Genomic DNA, 21,864 nt, shown 5'->3' with positions numbered 1-21,864 from the left:
ACGTATTTTTGTAGGCCAACCAGGAAGTTAGCGTCACCCTGGTTCCCTTGACAAAAAGCCAATGGGATTTTTCCATTGGATTTTGGATTATTGCAGAAAATAAGCTCTGTGGCACGTTTATGATACTTACACGTTTTGTTCAGCAAGATAATCTCCACAAATGAACAACACCTCTACGGTTTTTGAAGAGTAAATGCAATCGCCAGAAGTAAAAAGCTAACATTAGGCTATAAACAAACTACACCCCAGTCGGATGAGCGCGAGTATACACAACGAGGCTGTAAAAACGGACGAGTCTGCGTGATGAAGTTAAGTAGTCTCACTTAGCCACTTGTTAGCAACCACCTTTTACCTAAAAGCTTCAAAATTCATGAGTAGGATATTTACTGATGTATTTTATATTGTAGAACAAAACGTTAAAATCTCTTAAGCTTGTGTTAACCACAGACCTTATTTCAGACATCTGACTAAAAACCTATTGACTTCCAGACGAGGTAACCGTAAGTGCTAAAATGCTAACTCATTTCCGGGTTTTAGGACTCATTCCTGCAGCACTCTATTCACTCATCATTAATTTTAATATTTAAACCTCTGCTTTACTTTGACATGTTAAGATATCTTCCTTGAAAAAAGCCTATTACCGTAACTGAGAGCCATATTGCATAGACCCAGTGACCAAAATTTTAATTCTTCTGCATGCATATTTAAAGCACCACATAACTGTCTAACCACATATACTAAACCCCTGCCGACAACAGACTAAATCCTATATCGATATTGTGGTATTTCCCTTAAGCATAAGAACTCCGATGTAAGCACAAAATAATGAGGTCCCATAAATGCATGTCCTACATGACGTAGTTTTCAAACCTTGATTATTACAGTTCATTGTACACCATGCTGTCTTAAACAGTCAGATGATAAAGAATTGTATACGGGTCATTCAGCAGGCTGTGTGTTACTGTAGACACATTTTTAGTGTTTTTGTTGTACATGTATAGATGTTCTATAATGCTGTCTGTAGCAGGAGAAAGCTTTTTGTTTGTTTGCTCACAGTCAGTCAATGGAAGAAATCCCTTTCAATATATTGTGACACTTTGTCTAAAGCCTTAACCCATGAAAATACAGGGTTGGTAGGATTTTTATAAGGGAGGGGTTTTGAATTTGACCCAACAATGTCTCTATCTGGTGGAGTGTTGAAGAACTGCAGTTTAAGTTCAACAGGAAATCAAAAGGCTGGCATGCATTTTCATTCATCGGCTACTTTGCATTTCAGTGCGTTTCAATATAGTGAGCAATACCTAAGAATAGCCTATAACCCCATTCCCATTAAATCTTTACGCAGTGTGCAGTACAACGGACAAAGAGACGTCAGACTTGAAGTCAGACTACAGTCATAGACTAATATCCTGGAACTGTCTCTGGATTGCCAAAGTCTGAGCGTGGGAGAGGGATTTTCTGGGCCAATTTGCATAGGCCTATAACATTGCACCTACGTGGCCTGGACCGAGATAGGTGATTGAAAATGGATGGAAAGTATTCTGAAACTATGTTTTACCTTTACAAGACAGAGGGATAAAGGACGAGGACTTGTCAAATGTGTTTCAAATGCATTTTCCCACTTCAATTAAAGAGAAGTGCACATTCACTACACAAAAATCTCAGCATCCAGGACTGTTCCCAAACAGGGACCGTTTTTTTTGTAGTATTTGGCTCTGTACTCCAACTCATTGTGTTTGAAATGAAACAATAACAGACGTAAGTGGGCCTTGAGTTGAGATTCTTTTGTAAATGGCTGTTTCAAAAGGTCAAGAATGAACTGTCAAACTCAACTTTTAAACCCATATGCACATGGACAATAAGCACAATAAGGATTGCTCGATTGTCCGGGGGCAAGTAAAATGCCACGTCAGGCTAGTAAATTTATCAACTCACTTGCCCGATCGGGCAGATATCTCTACAATAATATCTCTGCAACACAATACATAGACGTCTTTGACATAACGTCAACACTGTAACCTCTTCACATTCTGTTGATAATGTTCATTATTTAGTGTTTTAAACTAAAATTCCTGCCAGAACTTACACATTGCACCTTTAATGTTGAACAGTGCAAACGGCAAAAAATACATTCATTGCATTAATTTAGCTAAAACGTTAAAATGCAATGCACTGGATGCGTTGAATTCAGGCAGCTAGTTAGTTAAAAAACTAAGTTAGCTAAACACTCAATGAACTAAGAGTTAGAGTGTGTTCCAATCCGCGTACTTCTGTACTTACACTTACTACTTTGAGTGCATAACTGCGTTCACACTGTGAAGTACGGCAAAATGCAGTGCACTCAAAGTACCCGGATGTTGTACTCAAAATGGTCAGATCGTTGAGTGTGGAACGCTGGACACTTTCCACACTCAATTGTCGCCATCTTGGCTACGTAGCGGAAGGGGCGGAGCCACGACCACTATTCAAACATACGTAGATAACAGAATAAAACAATACAATACGTAAAAATACCGGTGCATTTTCAGCCAACAGGAGGACACATCGTAGGCGTAGGCGACGACGTTGGAAACGTAATTTCCACTCTGCTTTCATTTTTTTCAGAAGTTATTTTGGCGGGTAGCGAGGCGCGGCCAAATGTTGCGATCGTCATTTCCAGTCAGTGCGCTGCCGAGTATTGGATTTGAGACGATCCTACCCCGCTGAAATTTACGCACTACTCAAGTATGTACAGAGTGCACAAAGTGCACTACATTGAAGTGTACTTCTGGAAGTACGTGGATTGGAACACACTGTTAGTTAAACAATACAAAAAAACATTTGTGTGACTAGTAACGTACTCACGACTCCACTTGTAGTGTTAGCTTGAAATGCGACCGTTAAAGGTTTGCAGTTTCGTCCAGTTTCCACCAACGGCTGTAGGTTAACGTTCGTCGGTTTGAATTCTGTCAGTTAACGCTACAGAGTATTTCAATGGTGACGCCATTTCTCTGGTGTACAAAGATAGCAATACATACACACTGAATTGGTGTTGACAGTTAGATTTAACGATAAATAGGCTACTAACATTACAGTATGAGAGAGGGCAGGGCAAAATAAGTAATTTACACCCACGACTCCACTTGTAAGGTTTGCAGTTTCCACCAACGGCTGTAGGTTAACGTTCATCAGTTTGAATTCTGTCAGTTAACGTTCGTCAGTTTAAATTTTGTCAGTTAACGTTCGTCAGTTTAAATTCTGTCAGTTAACGTTACATAGTATTTCAATGGTGACACAATTTCACGGTGTACAAAGATAGCAATAATGCGTTCTGAATTGGTGATGACAACAATAAAGTACTATAGAGGGCAGGGCAAAAATAACTAATATTACACTAGTACTTGTCGACTTTTATTTTGAAAGCTGAACCGGACATCCTGCTTTAGCTCCTCTGTAGCTAACGGTAGCAGGGTGGTTGTTGACACTCTGCTAGTGATGGGAATTCAGGCTCTTTCTAGTGAGCCAGATCATTTGACTCAGCTCACCAAGAAGAGCCGGCTCTTTCGGCTCCCAAACGGCTCTTCATTTTACCACTTCTGCCTTTTATAATTCAGCCAAATTTAGCGCTGTTTTGACCTATGATTAGTATGTGTGCACATATATCACTTAAGTTATTCAACATAATTATACTAAACCTTATAATTTCCAGAATATCATAATTTTACACGCTGCTTCTTTTCCGACTTCTTTTCACTCATCTTGTCTGCTATTCGCGCACCGCACTCCTCTCTCTCTTTCTCTCCTCCTCTTCCTCCTGCTCTGTACCTGTAGACCGTCAGCGCGCCATGCACCCCTGCCCCTCCCTGCTCGATCGTATGATCCTTGTCTGACTGGTTGCACGGACATCAATAACACAACATTAAGTCACAGTCAGTGCATGGAGTGCCCGTGGCGCGGAGAAGATCATCCTATCATTCTGCCTCGAGTTAATTAAAGAAAAAAAAAAGAAGAAAGAAACAGCCGGCTCTTATCGTTCACTTAAAAGAGCCGGCTCTTTGAACCGGCTCGTTCTTGACCAACACATCACTAGTTGACATTCAGCTGGTCACCACGCAGGTCTGAAGGAGCAACAATGGCTTTCCTAATGACATGTTGTACTTTAATCGTCAACGTGTTATGTTTACCCCTTCATCTCATCGAAGCGGTCGGCCTGTATAAAATATACAAACGTTTTTTCCCCATTTGTTTGTACCGGTGTTCTAAATCGTACAACAAGAAGATGCATGACAAGAAGAAGGAGCTGTTTCAGAGCCTCTCCGACTTCAACAAGCCCGGCGGGCAGCAGCTCACTATACTGGAGATCGGCTGCGGCACTGGCACTAACTTCCAGTTTTATCCGCCCGGTAGCAAGGTGATCTGCACCGACCCGAACCCTCACTTCCAGAAGTATCTGGAGAAAGGCATGGCAGAGAACGAGCAGCTGACGTATGAGCAGTTCTTGGTGTCGTCCGGTGAGGACATGGGGTCAGTCGAGGGCGGGTCGGTAGACGTTGTTGTCTGCACCCTGGTGCTCTGCTCCGTCAACAACATCCCGCAAACTCTACGGGAGGTGCACCGCATGCTGAGACCAGTAAGTCATCTGTGCAACTACTGGATTAATCATTCACCAATGTAAATAGGAACTAACTCGCTAAATAAACAACACGCAAAGAAGTCTACTCTGATTATGTTGTATTTATGTTCCTGCACATACTGAGCAAAACAGACAAACAAACATGCAAAATACTTCTTATTTACTCTTTAGGGTTGTTGCAACTGGATTTCTCTGTTACTTTTATCTACCATATATTATGGCTATACCACAAACAAGATATAGAGCTCATTTAGGTATTACTCTGACCGTCACTCCTCAATATCATTCTATATTTAAAGTGGCAGTAGGCAGTATATTTTTTGTATCATTTGGCAAAACTTCCATAATAACTTTTCAGCATATTGTAATTCAAGTGTTCTGAGAGAAAACTAGACTTCTGCACCTCCTCATGGCTCTGGCTGTTTTCGAAACCGCATACTATACTAGTAGTACGTACTGATTTGGCCAAAATGTAGTATGTAGTATGCAGTATGCGAACAAAAGCAAAATCTCCAGTATGCCAAAAATACCCGGATGACGTACTGATTTGGAAAAATTCTCCAGTATGCATCAGACCAGTCTACCTCGCCTACTGTATCCCACAATGCAATGCGCTGCGACGGTCACTTTTTGGAAATTTTTGTAATGGCGGAAATGACGGACGTCAACATCCCGGTGACAGCGGTGGACAGGGAGGAATATAAATGTAAAAATAGCATATTATTTTTCTAATTTAATGTAAGGACAGCAATTCATAAGTGCTACTGTCTATCTGTAACGAACGTAATCTGTCCTACTAACGTTAACTTTACCCATAGCAAAGCCGTAACTTTTAAGTTTTTTTTAAGCTTTCCAAAACCGGAAGCCCGCGAAACTCGGCCTCGCGTACTACAAAATAAACCGATTTACGTTCCATACTGCATACTACTGAGGATGCGCAGTATGTACTGCATACTGCGCTCCTCAGTAGTATGCAGTATGCGGTTTCGAAAACAGCCTCTGTTTTCAGGCTTTAAAAAATGTAGCCCGTGACGGGAGACTTTGACCAATCACAGGTCATTTCATTGAGAGAGAGCGTTCCTATTGGCTGTCCTTCGGTCATGTGACCGGAACTTGGCGTTCCTTCACCAGATTTCACAATGGCAGCGGCGTCACAAACTTTCTCATTTTACAGCTAAACAGTAGACTACAAGATGATTCTGAAAACATTTGAGGCGAGAAATAGTCATTACAGTAACAGAATAATGATTCTTATTTGATCAGCGCGGCCTAGTTTGACCGTTTGGTCGGAGTTTGCGAGTGATTGACAGCCGGCTCTCATAGACGGCAGCTGGACAGCAGACCTCATATCAGCTCTTACTGCTTGTTTTCCTCCGGTATGTGAAATCTTGCAGATGCCGTTAGGAGCACCGGAGGACACAGAGACACAAGAATTTTCAGGTTTACATGTTTCATGTACTACTGTCACGATATAACGACATAACGATACCGTTTTATAAAAAATAACTTTTTTTAATCATATTTGCTACAATCTCGCCTACTTCAGCTTTAACTTATGTGGAAACATGAAATGTAACACAAATGTATTCATTATAAAACATGAGACATGAAGTATGGAAACCCATTTCTTCTTTCAGGGAGAAAAGTAACCAACAGGCATCATGTTGAACGGATTCTAGTTCTGTCAAAGTTTACGCATTAACACAAATTTGTTTTAAACGCCACCAATTTATTTAGCGCATTAACGCAACTTGAGATTTTTAGGTTGTGGCGAGCTCAGTTTTAAAGAGTAAAGATACTGGTATCATATGAAACTAGACAACCTAAAGGATCCATTTGTACCAACCATGTCATACTAGCTTGTGAATGAGGCTCTCCAAAGTTTAGCTAAATTTTGGCGAGGAACAACTTGAATGACCATTTTCAAAGGGGTCCCTTGACCTCTGACCTCAAGATATGTGAATGAAAATGGGTTCTATGGGTACCCACGAGTCTCCCCTTTACAGACATGCCCACTTTATGATAATCACATGCAGTTTGGGACAGTCATAGTCAAGTCAGCACACTGACACACTGACAGCTGTTGTTGCCTGTTGGGCTCGAGTTTGCCATGTTATAATTTGAGCATAATTTTTTATGCTAAATGCAGTACCTGTGAGGGTTTCTGGACAATATTTGTTTTGTGTTGTTAATTGATTTCCAATAATAAATACATACATACATTTGCATAAAGCAAGCATACAGTATTTGTCCACTCCCATGTTGATAAGAGCATTAAATACTTGAGAAATCCCCCTTTAAGGTACATTTTGAACAGATAAAAAATATGATTAATTTGCAATTAATTACGATAAATATTTTAATCGATCGACAGCCCTGGATTTATTTTGAATTTTGTTTGCACAGTATCCTCTAAACAAATCTTTGCTTTGCAGGGTGGAGCCTTGTTTTTCATGGAGCATGTTGTTGCGGACCCCTCAACTTGGACGTACTTCATCCAGCATGTTCTGCAGCCTGCCTGGTACTACTTCGGTGATGGATGTGAGCTCATCCGGGACACATGGAAACATCTGGAGGCAGCTGGATTCTCTGAACTCAAGCTGAGACACATCCAAGCACCTCTCGTGTTCCTGGTCAAACCACACATCGTGGGTTATGCTGTGAAATAAAGTCGGTCTCATTAGCTTAAGCTTGCTTCACAACCATGAATATGCCAAGCACTCGATGCATTCTCCTTTGTGAAATGATTGATCACCAGTGAGAGAAAACGCCAGTCACTTTAATACTGACTTTATTTTTGTATCGGAAAAGAAATTGTGTTTTGTGAAGACACATTCATTTAACACACTGAATAAAAAGCATTAGAGCACACAATACTCATTTTATATGCAGTTTAAGTGAAAAATATATGTTGCTTGCTGATAAATCAATATGATACTGCCATAGGGAGTCTGTCAGTGTTTATGTGTGCTACTGCTAGATTCATTTGTACCTTTTATGACATGACAATTGCATTAAAAATATATATTTCTGCTTTTATTAAGCTGATTGTGTTGTGTCTCAATGTTGGTGATTAAAGAGTTTAATCCTGCTGCATGATCATGGTTTCTTATTAAACGAGTATTGATATGATATAGACAGGAAAGTCAGAAAAGTGGGGGGACTTGGTCTTACAGTTGCCCCTCACGCACACTACTAGGGTGACAGGTGTCCCACTTTACAAGGGACTGTAAAGCATTTTTATCCCTTGTCCCACGTCCCACATATTGACACGATGTCCCACATTTTCATTGGCTCTAGTTTTCAAAAGTCAAACCACTGCAGGACAGACACTTTTTTAAAATCTGGCTTTTATCCACTGACTGTGAAGAAAGCAGGGAAGGCTGTCATCACGGCGCTGTGTTTGCTGTCAAACTGCGCACACTTGGGTCAAGTGCAGGTTGACCTTTCACCGTCTTTGCTACGCTATGCCCAACGGAGAGAATCGTGAGTCATCGCAAAGTCACAAGTCATGCAGATTTAGGTGGAATGTGATGTAAACTACCACCAAGAAAAGGAAGAGCAGCTGCAACAAAGATTGTGAAACTACTTATAAGTATTTAGAAGCCGGTTTCACATGGGGGGGGAATATGACATGAAGCGACACAGTTCATGCGAGTCTCACAGAAAGAGATGTGCCGATCTATGTGTTCGGGTGACCAAAGTGCCGACGGCTGTAGACTCTGGACATTTAAGTCTTGGATGTGAGGTAACCACAATCAGGAAGAGAGAGCCAGAAACTTCCACCAAAATAGACTTTATTTAGATGCGTTTCCCCTTTAACTTCATCACATGGTGTAGCTGCATCAAATACACAAACATAGGGAGATGCATGACATAAACTGCATTGCACATGCATCTAATCATCATTGTCTTAATATTATCCAAGCAAAGTCAAATAATACTTGAACAAACAATAATTGGTTATAAGTTGAACAAAGGAAAACATGGCCTTAAAGGGACTGTTTGTAACTTCTTACACGTATAAATCAATCCGGGTCGGGGTCCCATGCGCGCTCGCGGTTGGCTACGCTGTTCAGACTCAGACTCCAACACAAACTACACGGAAGCACCAAAACCGCAAAGTTATATCTAGTTTAGCCCGTCTTGCAAAACAGTGTTGGCCGCGGTCGGAGGATGCGGGGGAAACCGTAGCTTTGGTCTCCAGGGCCGGTGTCTCTGCTCCGCTGCCTGCCTGCTTGCCTTCACTCACACACCGCGCTCGTTCTCGCTATTTCACTCCACTTCTAGACGTGTATGCGCACACACTACAAACTGCTGAAGAGTTAGTTTAGCTCTGAGAATATCTAGTGAATGTACAGTGGACTTTTGTGCAGAAATAACTGCTGCAGCTCCTCCAGACCAACAGAGGTTTCCCGTGTCTTGTGAAGTGACGGGGCTCCGCAGCGAGAAACGTTGTCATCTCCGACCAAAACTCCGGTGTCTCCCCCGTTCCCTCCGACCGCAGTCGGGAGGCTGAGGCAGGAAAAGCCAACATTAGGATCAGCATTGATTCATGGAGAGACCTTCGTCTGGTCAGCTAACATTACTGCCGAGCAGGTGAAATATAGAGTGATATTGTGGTTTTAGCCGACGTGTGTCGCCTCACAGTTTTAAGCGATGCTCGTTCATGTCTATGTAGAGCGAGCTCAAGCGCAAACCCGACGCTGACTTTCGTTGACTTAATGGCCACAGGTGTCGCTGTTCACAAGCATTTCTGATTCTTACAAACAGTCCCTTTTAAAAGAACAACTCACTTTGAAGATGCACTTGATGAGGATGGCATTTTCTGTCTCTCTCTCCCTGATTTGGGTTTCCTCATTTCTAATACTCAAATGTCCAGAGTCTGCAGCCCTCGCCACTATGGTCACCTTAACACTATGGATGCATTCGGGCAAAGCATAGGGATGTTACAAGATAAGGAGCAGAATAGAAATGTTTATTATTTAAGTTAGATATATTCATATGTTATATCAAAATTGTAGACTACCTCTCAGGCTTGGTAACGTGTCCCACATTGTCCCACACAAACATACTCTCTGTCCCACATTAAGGTTTGTTGGGATCTGGTCCCCCTGGAGACACTACACTGCTTTAGCTCCATCATGTGGTGAAAAGGGCAACACTATCTGTCAGGTATTAGTGTAATCTCTTGATCTTGTAAAGTCAACCTGTGATGACCCCCAGCAGCGAGGAGGCTCAGAATAAAATGAGGTATTGTCTCATGAAAGTATGCAGACTGCTTTGTCTTGTGATGACTTTACCTTTACATCTAATGGAGATCACAGGCCTGTATGGGATGTACAAACGCTTGTTTCCTTGGCTTGCCTACAACATAACATTTTCATACAACGACAAAATGCACAAAACGAAGAGGGAGCTTTTCAGAAACGTGGGCAAATTTGCAAACGCCGACGGGAGTCTCCGGCTGCTGGAGATCGGCTGCGGCAGCGGGGCCAACTTTCCGTTTTACCCGGACGGCTGCACGGTGACCTGCACCGACCCAAACCCGCACTTTGAGAGGTACCTGCGGCTGAGCATGGAGGCCAACAAGCACCTGACGTATGACACGTTCATGGTGGTGTCTGGGGAGGACATGGAGGGGGTGAAGGACGAGTCAGTGGACGTGGTTGTCTGCACCTTGGTGCTCTGCTCGGTCAACAACGTGCAGCGGGTTCTGCAGGAGGTCCGACGCATCCTCAGAGCGGTGAGGCTCAGTGTGCTGCCTTCAGGTGCTGTAGGAAATGTTTCATCAGTGACTTCACGCACATTAAAGCGATGGTAGAAGAATGTTTTTGGCATCATTGGGCAAAAATTCCATAATAACCTTTCAGCATATTGTAATTCAAGTGTTCTGGGAAAAAAACTAGACTTCTGTACCTCCTCTTGGCTCTGTTTTCAGGCTTTAAAAAATACTTTGGCCAATCACAGGTCATTTCAGAGAGAGAGCGCTCCTATTGGCTGTGCTCCGGCTGGTGGGCAGTGCTTTGTATTTCCTCAACTGATCTCAACATGGCTGCCGGATCACAAACAAGCCCCCAGGAAGTGTGCCGGTCAACGATCCGGACTTTCGTAGTGGCCAAACGGCAGTACTGCAACTTCCGTCTCCGTCACGTGATGCCGTTGGGCCCAAAAATACTTTTTCCCATAGACTTACATTGGGAAAGAGACGTCTGTAACTTAGCTGATAATTTTTTTGAGGTGAATCAACTTCCCAGTACGAACACTCTAATAGCCCTTATTTAAAAAATTTAGTTTTAAAGTAGAAAATTGCACTAATAGCCGAATCCAGAGTTATTTCCCTTCCTCCGTTCATGTGAGTGAGACCCAGACGTGACGTTGGGACCCCGTGACCGAGCGGACGCTACTGCGCATGTCCGGGTTGCCCAAGATCCGCCATGATACGGGTACTTTTCCAGATGGAAGTCGAGCCATTTAGGCTTCATGCACCAATGAGCAATTCTTGTAGGAATGACCGGGGCCCCGCCTCCAACGCTGTATCCAGTTCTTTTAATACATACATGGTCAAAAACTTTCTCATTTTACAGCTAAACAGTACACTACAAGATGTTTCTGAAAACATTTTACGTTACGTTACAGAATAGTGATTCATATTTGATCAGCGCTGCCTAGTTTGACCGTTTGATCAGAGTTTGTGAGCGATTGTCAGCTGCTAAGACGGCAAGGCTCCAGCTCGGCTCTGATTGGTTGTTTTCCACCAGTCTGTGAAATCTTGCAGATGCCATTAGGAGCACCGGAGGACACAGAGGCACGATTTATTTTCAGATTACCTGTCTCATGCACTACTGTCAGGAGATAGTGACCGCTTTATAAAAAAATTAAAAAATTTAATCATATTTGCACCAATCTCGCCTACTGCTGCTTTAATGACCCTATAAATAGCCTATATGGCTGGATTAACCTGTTTGGGGATACCGGGCACTAAACCAACCCAACCAACCACTACCTCCCGCCTTGTGCAGTGTGTATACTGTAAACTCTTAATGCCTACAGTGCACACACAACAGACTGTAAATGTGAAGCCAGTGGTGGAATGTGAATAAGTACATTTACTCCAGTACTATCCTTTAAATTGAGTATTTCAATTTCCATTTTCAGAGTCTGGTGTTGCTTGGTAATCCAGCCTTGCACCTGATCTTTGTGCTTCATAGTCCTAAGAAATAACAGCAACAAGGGAAATTACAGCCACAGCAGTCACAATGTTACAGAACCTGATTTGATTAACAACTATCTTTTTTGTTGGCTCTCTCTTACAGGGTGGAGCCTTCTACTTTTTGGAGCATGTTGTGTCAGATCCCTCCTCCTGGACATACTTCTACCAGCATGTGTTTGAGCCTCTGTGGTACTATCTTGGCGATGGATGCACGATTACCAGAGCAACATGGAAAGACCTAGAGGCAGCTGATTTTACTGAACTTCACGTAAGACATATTGAGGCTCTAGAGGTTTCTCTGATGATAAGACCACATATCGTGGGATATTCCATTAAATGACTGCAGGGGAGAATGGACAGACTTTATTGTGCCTCTAATGGGCTTCAGGCGGTTTATAGTGTTTAGTCATTAGTCACTATGAGAATATTTTGCTAGCTGCTAACCCATAATTATATTCTGATCATTTTAGTTTCTTCTAGGGCCGTCAGCTTCATGTACCAACATTTTCATTGGTCCACCGCTTACATTCATATTAAACACTGGGTCCAAATTGAGTCTGCTGGTTTCATTAAAAAAAATACACTAGCCACACTGCATTTATTGAGTGAAAATATATTTATTTACTTACAGAATCAGCAACATGTCATACACCGTTTGTTCTTCTTCCCCATCCCTCCCAAGATGTACAAAATAAATATTACCTGGACACTGTGCTTTTTTTCCCTGATTGTCTAAGTAACTGCCAAGAAACAACCAAACAAACCACACTCAATGTCATCATTTGTTACCCTTTATATTCCATTGCACAAAAATAAGGAATGACAATTGTAACATCTCCGTATAGGGGAATGAGGGGAATTGCTGGTTCACAATATAAACAGGAATTATGTCTGTGGTAATATACAGTCAAAAGTCTGCAGATGCTGTTAGAAGTTTAAAAAAAACAAAAAAAACAGCAACATTTTTAAAAACACAAGAGATACATTTACAAACAGACTCGAAGTTAAAGCTCACAATTTCAAACCTCCCAGTATTAAAAATGTACACAACTATAAATGTTATAGCATTAGCAAATTTTAAAAAAACAGCAGGTGGAAAAAAGTTTTGTTTGTCGAGTATATCTTACTGCCATCACAAGTCATTTTATATCAAACAGAGTAAAAAACTGGAGGTTCTCAGCCTGAAAAGAAGTGTTCCCAGAAACCCCGTTCATGTCCAAATTTTATGTCCAAATGGCTGAGCTGTGTCGCTCCCGTATTATGTCCAGATCCTCAACCTCTATTCAAACAGGTTATCCTGTTTTAACACAATATAGGTCCTTTAATGTTTTGAGTTCTTCAATCAGGGTCTTGTTTTGGTTTTCAAGAACAGCTACACGGTTTTCGAGGCATTTAACATATTCCTTTTTCTTCCGTCGACATTCGCGGGCCGCCTCTCTGAAAGAGGGACAAAAATGTGCAGTTAGTCCAATCGAAAGGTTATGCAAATACTGAGCCTAAACTACATCACTAGGTACAGTATTGTCACTATTGCAACATGAAACAACATATCAAAGCTACAGTAAAATATGTGCAATAGGGATGCTAATTTAGATTTTTTTTTCGAACTGATAATCGACCCTCGTTAAGTGATTATTAACTGTTAACTAACAAGATTAGTGCGTCGCATGCAGCGGTGCTGTGGTTGTAGTGCCTAACAAGCCGCCCAGCTGCAACGATGGACAAACAGGTTAAATCCATCATTTATCTCTAGCTGCAGTGTATGTGCAAAACAGACAACTCCCAGAGTCTCCAGTTCACCCGTCCGGGAGAGTTAGCAGCCACAATGTTGCGTGTATTGTCGAGGACACATGCAGCCACTTTCCCAATAAAAGCCTCCACCGCATTATTTAGTTTAGCAGTGAGGTGTAGCGCGGCGTAACGAGTGTTCAACAGACCGTGCTTGTGTGGCGGTGGTGAGTTACTACAGTAATGAGGAGTGGACGTGTTGGCCAGCGTCTTGCATAGCAGACCCACCACCATCAGTGTATGAATGTGTGTGTGAAGGGGAGATTTTACATTTAAGAAAATTTAAACACTTACCTGTTTTTTGCAAGCCTTATTTCCCTCTTCATTGTTGGGTCGTCACTCTTGCCATGAGATACTCCCATAGGAGAGGTCATAACTACAGTCTGAGGCAGGGAGCCGGATGCGGGCGCTGTGCGGATCTGGTATGTTTGCACCTCTCCTCCTGCACCTGATGGAAACATGACAATCAAAAGATGACAGCAGGGGTCAAAACAGCTCTGCCACACAGCATGCATCACTTGAGAGATCTTACCTGTGACGTTTAGACAGTATTGTGTTATTTGTTAACCATAAACAAACATAACATTACAGCCCATTAGGGCTGCAACTAACGATTATTTTTATCGTCAATTATTTTCTCGATTAATCGATTAGTTGTTTGGTCTATAAAATGTCAGACGGGTGAAAAATGTCTATCACTGTTTCCCAAAGCCCAAGATGACGTCCTCAAATGTCTTGTTTTGTCCACAACTCAAAGATATTCAGTTCACTGTCATAGAGGAGTAAAGAAACCAGAAAATATTCACATTTAAGAAGCTGAAATCAGAGAATTTTGAGTTACAATGTTAGGAAAGCAATTTTTAAGTCAAGCCTGATGTTGCCTTACACATAACAGAATGATCCCAGTCACTTCCACACAGTGAGGCATACAGCTGATTAATTAAACACTGGTATCAGACTGGTACTCGGTATTGGCCGATATCCAAAGCCCAGGTATCGGTATTGGGACTGAAAAAGCCAGATTGGTGCATCCTTACCACAGAGCAGGAAGTTGAGCTAGGCTCAACTTTTTTGCTTTTTCCCCTTGCCCTCTGTGGCAGCACCCCTCTCTAACTAAAATAACTTTGGAGACTGTATTTTCTGACTAACGGTGCTATTGTCTGTCTGAACACACATTTTGGCATCTGGCAATCTCATTATGAAAGGTGACTACATTAGCAGATAAAATTGGGTTAGAAATCTTAGAAATTGAGATAAATTTTCTTAAAATACGCCATGTTTTGCTTACCTTGTACAACAACCTGGTTGCTTGGCACCAGTATCTGCTGGCCGTCAGGTGTCTGGGCATACTGAAGTATGGTCGTGCCTTGCTGGCCACCAGAGTTGGCCATGGTGACAGCCTGTAGCCCCGGAATGGCTTCGGCCCCCGTAGTCGCCAGCTGGATTGTGCCATTAGCGGCTATGGTAACTAGAATAATCACACAGATGGCATCAGAATCGGGTAAAGCACAAGTAAAAGTCAGATTTCAGCTGGCTAGGATAACATTCTGGGTACTGCAGAGTACTCTTTTTGATAGATTTAAAGAATACAGACGTTTAGGGAATTTTGCCCATTAGCTTACAAGAAGTTTGGTTTCTGGTATACAGTCTGTCTAGTGAGCATACTAACACAAAAGCATACAGTAAATCATATTACACAACAATCATAATGATCCCAAATTTCCTGTTGCAGAAATCCAACATGTTTTTTTTTATTAATTCCGAGGCCTACAAATTCACGACATTTGAAAACAAATTCTTAATTTCAGAGGCCAACTGACCCCACTTTGGGGCACACTCATTTTTTATGTAAGTAATATTGAAGGGAGAAGTTCATACTGTACTGGCCGGTGCTGGTCTGGTAGATTTGGGTTGGTACTGTCACTGCCTGGCTGTTATCCTCCCTCACTTCCTCAGATGAAAGTTCATTTAGGATTTTTCTACAAGGTGAGAGGAGAAGGGTCACTTGAGTTAGAATTCATCTCACAAGACTGTTTTTGTGTTGTGTCTGTGCTTGTGTTTTGATTCTTTTACCTGTATGAAGGCCGTCTCGCCAGTATTTCTCTGGTCTTATGGGCTGCAGCTCCACTGTCTGAGGAGTCTTGTGAATCGTCACTATCTGAATCCAGGGCCTTGAAAGACGCAGGTGGATTAAAAAAGTGCAAATGAGTAATTGGATAAAACGGCATATTGACAGTTTGTAAACAGAATCTACGGAGATGAATTAAACATTTAGAAACAACGATTACAGTGTCAAGAAAACCAGGTGGTCTCACCTGTGCAGACTGCATCTGAGGGGACTGAATGACTGACGACTGAGCAGACTGGATCACCCCTTGAACTTGAAACTGACCCCCTGGCAGCTGTAAAACGGCAACAGAACCACCACCCAGTGACATCTACAAAAACCCAAACACAATATTAAATCTATACAACAACAACAACAACATATTTGTCAAGGCATCAATTTTTGTGCATAAAAAGTTCAGAAGCTTATTGAGCCTCATTCGTATAAAACTGCTTAACCAGAGTCATCATTTCACCTAAATTACACAAAACACGTTTGGTTTTCTCACTACCTCATCAAGCAACGGAGAAGGTTTTGGTTTTATGTGCCTAGGATTGAGATATCTACCATTGACACTTCTGCCACCACTCTAATACAATGGTTGCGCCCAAAATTGCATACTAAAATGCTATTTAGTACGCTAAAACAGTATGCGAGATATTTTAGTATGTCCGAAACATTAGTATGAAACCCCAATAGTACGCGAATTGTATATTATTTCCAGTGAAATATCACAGTATGCAAACGCTGGACACTATGGCGACATAAATATCCCACAATGCAATGCGGAAGTGACGACAACATTCCAAACAGATGTTGACGGACATCTCTGTAACATCAATAACGCTTCAAACTAAGTATAATATTTCACTTTGCTAGGCGTAATATATATTTTAAATTAATTCAGACATTGATTCTCCCAAATCATCGTTTTGGTCACATGAGGTTGGCACAGGTTACCATGGTTACACATCTCAAGCTGGCAAGGAGGCTCTCAGGAAGTGACGACGTAACTTACTGCTCAATGCGTCCAAAGAGATACATACTACTGTTTAATCACACAAGAGTATGTTGGAACGATAGTACACATACTGGGTATGTAGTGCATAGTATGCGATTTCGGACGCAACCAATGAATGTGAATGGAATTTAGCTTATGTTCCTCAGTGGAAAATGTGTAATTTGGGTGAACTGATCATTTAAAATGTACTTAAAGAAACCTACTCACTATATTATTTCAACTAAGTGAACACTTAATGTGTCTTGTTGCGATATGATTAAAGTGGCAATCATTTCAGTCGTGGTTGATGTAGAATTTCTATTTGAGTGAAAACAATGAAGTTGTGCACAGAATTTAGCAGTCTGGAGTCTTTCTATTGATTCATTAGCTTAAAAATAGAATAGAAAAGTTATATATCTCTATATTATATATGTTTCATATATCTCTATAGCTTCAAGTTTTCAAATTTGGGTGCATAGTTCCATTTTTTTCTTTGTATACAATGGAGAAAAACTCAGACATCCATTTCAAATAATGCAAATATATAAATATTGCAATACTTTCATCAGTCATATGCGCAATCACCATTGCGTTACGTCATTTGGCTATTGATAGTGACTTATCAGACATTTATTTAAATGAAAATCTTTGAGATTGCCACTTTAAATATACATTCTTTTACCCTCATTAACAGTTTTTAGGCACACTTTGAGTCCATAAAAGTTGAGAACCATTGTCACATTGGATGCTACTGTCAAGATAGAAATTGCAACCATTGATATAAAACAAAAAAACGGTTTTATATCTATGATTGGAACATCCTCTGATACATCAACAAGTAAGTAAGACAGCAACAGAGCAAGCAGACTGGTCACACTAAAATCCCTTATTACAAAATTGACAGATAAGACTGTGCAGATAAGTACTTATTTTTTCAATTCCAATAGTCTTCCTCTAACTTTGGCTCTGAGTTCATGGTTAACATGACTATGAGAGGCTATAAATATCTATAAGAGCAGATTTAAAACAAAACTGTACTAATAAGCCAACCGTAAGACCTTAAAGAGTGAAGAATAAAGAAAGAGAAAGTCATACTATTTCAAGAAGGAAAAAGTCGTAATATTACGAGAATAAAGTCATAACTTTACGAGAAAAAAGTCGTAACTTTACGAGAAAAAAAGTAATTTCTTCCTCCACAAAAGAAGCAATTTCCCCCAGGTCCATGTGGTTTTTTCATTGGAATAAATGTTTCTTATAAATAAATGTTTCTTGTACCATCTTTTTGAGGTCCTGATACTTATGATAATGTGGTGCTGATGTGCCAAAAGATTAAGTATTTTGTTATTTGTGAAACCTATACTAAAGTATAACTTCACAAGATGCTCCATGTTCCTCATTTTCACACAGGCTGCTCAAGTTCCCCTCTAAAATAACAAGTACAATTACTACTTTATAATATTATGACTTTATTCTCATAACACAACTTTTTTCTCTTAAATTTATGACTTTATTCTCATAATATTACGACTTTTTTTCTCATATTATGACTTTATTCTCATAACACTACGACCTTTTTCCCTTAAACTTATGACTTTATTCTCATAATATTACGACCTTTTATTCCTCCTAATATTAATACTTTATTCTCATAATATTACAACTTTCTTTCTCGTACTATTATGACTTTTCCATTAAACTTGACTTTATTCTCATAATATTACAACTTTTTTTCTTGTAATATGACTTTATTCTCATAACACTATGACTTTTTTCCCTTAAACTTATGACTTTATTCTCATAATATTACGACCTTTTATTCCTCCTAATATTAATACTTTATTCTCATAATATTACAACTTTCTTTCTCGTACTATTATGACTTTTCCATTAAACTTGACTTTATTCTCATAATATTACAACTTTTTTTCTTGTAATATGACTTTATTCTCATAACACTATGACTTTTTTCCCTTAAACTTATGACTTTATTCTCATAATATTATGACTTTTTTCTCGTAATATTATGACTTTATTCTCATAAAACTACGACTTTTTTCCCTTAAACTTATGACTTTATTCTCATATCACAACTTTTTTTATAATATTACTTTATTCTCATATTATTACGACTTTATTCTCATATTATTACGACTTTATTCTCATATTATTACGACTTTATTCTCATATTACAACTTTATTCTCGTAATATTACGACTTTATTCTCATATTATTACGACTTTATTCTCATATTACGACTTTATTCTCATAATATTACGACTTTATTCTCATATTACTACGACTTTATTCTCATAATATTACGACTTTATTCTCATAATATTACGACTTTATTCTCATAATATTACGACTTAATTCTCATAATATTACTTTATTCTCATATTATTACGACTTTATTCTCATATTATTACGACTTTATTCTCATAATATTACGACTTAATTCTCATAATATTACGACTTAATTCTCATAATATTACGACTTAATTCTCATAATATTACGACTTAATTCTCATAATATTACTTTATTCTCATATTATTACGACTTTATTCTCATATTATTACGACTTTATTCTCATATTATTACGACTTTATTCTCATATTACAACTTTATTCTCGTAATATTACGACTTTATTCTCATATTATTACGACTTTATTCTCATATTACGACTTTATTCTCATAATATTACGACTTTATTCTCATATTACTACGACTTTATTCTCATAATATTACGACTTTATTCTCATAATATTACGACTTTATTCTCATAATATTACGACTTTATTCTCATATTATTACGACTTTATTCTCATATTATTACGACTTTATTCTCATATTACAACTTTATTCTCGTAATATTACGACTTTATTCTCATATTATTACGACTTTATTCTCATATTACGACTTTATTCTCATAATATTACGACTTTATTCTCATAATATTACGACTTTATTCTCATATTATTACGACTTTATTCTCATATTATTACGACTTTATTCTCATATTACAACTTTATTCTCGTAATATTACGACTTTATTCTCATATTATTACGACTTTATTCTCATATTACGACTTTATTCTCATAATATTACGACTTTATTCTCATAATATTACGACTTTATTCTCGTAATCTCACATGTATTATTTCTCCCTGAATGTGGCTTATTATAATCCCTCATAGCTTCTTAATGGGAACGTTACTGTGTGTTTAAAAGGGATCTATTAGTTACCTGTTGTGCTATCTGTGAGAACTGAGAGCTTGTGATGGTGGTGGGAATGGAGACAGTCTGTAACTCAGTGCCATTGCTGCCCTGCTGCACCTCTTCCATAGTAACTGGGAACACATAAATAAATCAATATTACCGTTTATATAGTAACAACAACAACAACAACTGTCTTGGTCTGTGGCTTGTTGTTGCCTTGCCTGTCTGTATTGCGGCACTCCGCTGTGGCCTATATGTTTATATAATTACTTCCCGACCAAAGTGAAACAGATCGGAGCGATATCAAAATCACAGTTTCATACTTTATAACCGCTTATTTTAAAGTTAAACTAATGAGGTGTGAGGTTTAAGCTAACTAACACCTCGACTTCCTCTTTGGTTTCAAATGTGTTAGCCAATAACACGGAGTTACTGAACATAGCTAGGCCCAGCAGTCACTACTGTTAACTTTATACACTCAGAATTAAATGTTTTACGTTTTTAAAGTTGCCCGACTTCATCCCAAACAAACAGCGTAATGTAAAGTTACCCGTTCAGTCATAACTACCAGTATGTTTCAAAGCTAGCTTAGTTAACGGCCGCTAACGTTCGTTTAAACTAACGGATGTTAACCGTTGAAACCGTTAAAAACGGCCGTTTTAAACCGTCAAAAACGGTCGTTTTGCAGCTAAACGGCGGGAAGGGTTAGTAACTGCTGGTTCACAGGATGGATGAGCTTTTGTCTCCCAATGAGCAAAATATGTGCAACTCTGTCACTGGCACGCAACTTACCGCGTCAATAGACGTCAGCGATACGGGGAGCCATTAAGCTAACTACACCTTCCCTCTTCTTCTAAACGGCGACGAGGTTGACGAAGCAACAGAAGCCGCCATTACAACCGCCAACAGAGGAGCAAGACAGACGAGACAACAGCAACAAAACTACCGCTCCGACAGCACATATCTACCTTTTCAGAGGCGGCGGAACTGCTCTTGTTCTTGTGGACGTCGGGCAGTTCGTGTGTGTAACTTTTGATGGGAGAAAAACCCTCTAAAAGTTACTTAGCAGAAAATGGCTAACGGCTAAAAATATACAAAGATGTCAGCTAAAAAAAAAAAAAATAGCTGACCACTTTTTTTTTTCCAGAGGAAATGGGCGGGGCCTGCTTGGGAAAGACGCATTACGTCATAGTTTCATTCAGAGCTTTGTGATTGGTGGAGAGAGTTTGAACAACTGGTAGCAGTTTGTTTTCATATAATACAGAGTGCTTTGCTCAAGTAACCTTTATTTTATGCTACTTTATATTAAAAGTATTTATTCATTTAAGCTGCTAGAACATTAAAATGCATAAGATGCATCAGCATAATATAACACTCAGGCATTTTGCATTGGAAATAAACTAGGGCTGTCAATCGATTAAAATATTTAATCGCGATTAATCGCAAACATTTTTTATCTCTTCAAAATCTACCTTAAGGGGAGATTTGTCAAGTATTTAAAGGTCCCATATTATGCTCATTTTCAGGTTCATACTTGTATTTTGTGTTTCTCCTAGAACATGTTTGCATGCTGTAATGTTAAAACAAAACTTTATTTTCCTCATACTGTCTGCCTGAATATACCTGTATTTACCCTCCGTCTGAAACGCTCCGTTTCAGTGCATTTTGACATAATTGCAACAGAATTGCGTTGCTAGGCAACAGCTTGGGTACATGTGTACTTCCTGTCAGCTGATGACATTCACATTCACTGCAACAGGAAATAAAGTGGGACATATTTAGAATGTGTATGTTTAAAACTGTGTAATGGTCTAAATATTGTATATTTGTGACATCACGAACGGACAGAAATCCTGACAGCTTGTTTCAAATGCAGAGTTTCTGAATACGGGCTGTGTGTATTTCTCTGTCGATTGAGTGTTTC

General features: G+C 39.7%; 4 protein-coding genes across 5 annotated transcripts in view; 2 read left to right on the top strand and 2 right to left on the bottom strand.

Annotated features, from left to right (window-relative positions):
- Positions 1 to 3,530, bottom strand: part of scn8ab (sodium channel, voltage gated, type VIII, alpha subunit b) — a 75,404-nt gene extending 71,874 nt beyond the window's left edge. The window contains exon 1 of the mRNA XM_037790841.1: positions 2,841 to 3,530. The gene's annotated coding sequence lies outside the window, so the exon portion shown is untranslated. The remainder of the gene's footprint in view (positions 1 to 2,840) is intronic.
- A 459-nt stretch (positions 3,531 to 3,989) lies between these two features.
- Positions 3,990 to 7,704, top strand: LOC119483010 (methyltransferase-like protein 7A). The gene is made up of 2 exons (XM_037761038.1): positions 3,990 to 4,609; positions 7,048 to 7,704. Exons 1-2 carry the CDS (start codon positions 4,112 to 4,114, stop codon positions 7,279 to 7,281), a joined length of 732 nt encoding a protein of 243 aa, XP_037616966.1. The 5' UTR covers positions 3,990 to 4,111; the 3' UTR covers positions 7,282 to 7,704.
- Positions 7,705 to 9,817: 2,113 nt separating this feature from the next.
- LOC119482952 (methyltransferase-like protein 7A) lies at positions 9,818 to 12,904 on the top strand. The gene is made up of 2 exons (XM_037760901.1): positions 9,818 to 10,358; positions 11,929 to 12,904. The coding sequence occupies exons 1-2, from the start codon at positions 9,828 to 9,830 to the stop codon at positions 12,163 to 12,165; spliced, it is 768 nt and encodes a 255-aa protein (XP_037616829.1). The 5' UTR covers positions 9,818 to 9,827; the 3' UTR covers positions 12,166 to 12,904.
- On the bottom strand, positions 12,423 to 21,086 carry atf1 (activating transcription factor 1). Of its 2 annotated transcripts, none has more exons than XM_037760722.1 (8): positions 20,909 to 21,086; positions 19,968 to 20,071; positions 15,929 to 16,051; positions 15,687 to 15,784; positions 15,492 to 15,592; positions 14,902 to 15,081; positions 13,908 to 14,061; positions 12,423 to 13,262 (listed from the first exon to the last, which is right to left on the bottom strand). In XM_037760722.1, exons 2-8 carry the CDS (start codon positions 20,064 to 20,066, stop codon positions 13,118 to 13,120), a joined length of 900 nt encoding a protein of 299 aa, XP_037616650.1. In that variant the 5' UTR covers positions 20,067 to 20,071; positions 20,909 to 21,086; the 3' UTR covers positions 12,423 to 13,117. The 2 variants fall into 2 exon arrangements, with proteins under 2 accessions (XP_037616650.1, XP_037616722.1); XM_037760794.1 differs by lacking the exon at positions 20,909 to 21,086 and adding an exon at positions 20,733 to 20,882.
- Between the last annotated feature and the right edge of the window lie 778 nt (positions 21,087 to 21,864).

Source organism: Sebastes umbrosus, chromosome 1 (genome assembly GCF_015220745.1).
Source record: "Sebastes umbrosus isolate fSebUmb1 chromosome 1, fSebUmb1.pri, whole genome shotgun sequence".
Lineage (NCBI taxonomy): Eukaryota > Metazoa > Chordata > Actinopteri > Perciformes > Sebastidae > Sebastes > Sebastes umbrosus.
Note: the sequence above shows the minus strand (reverse complement) of the source record. Positions and strands in the feature narration are given on the sequence as shown.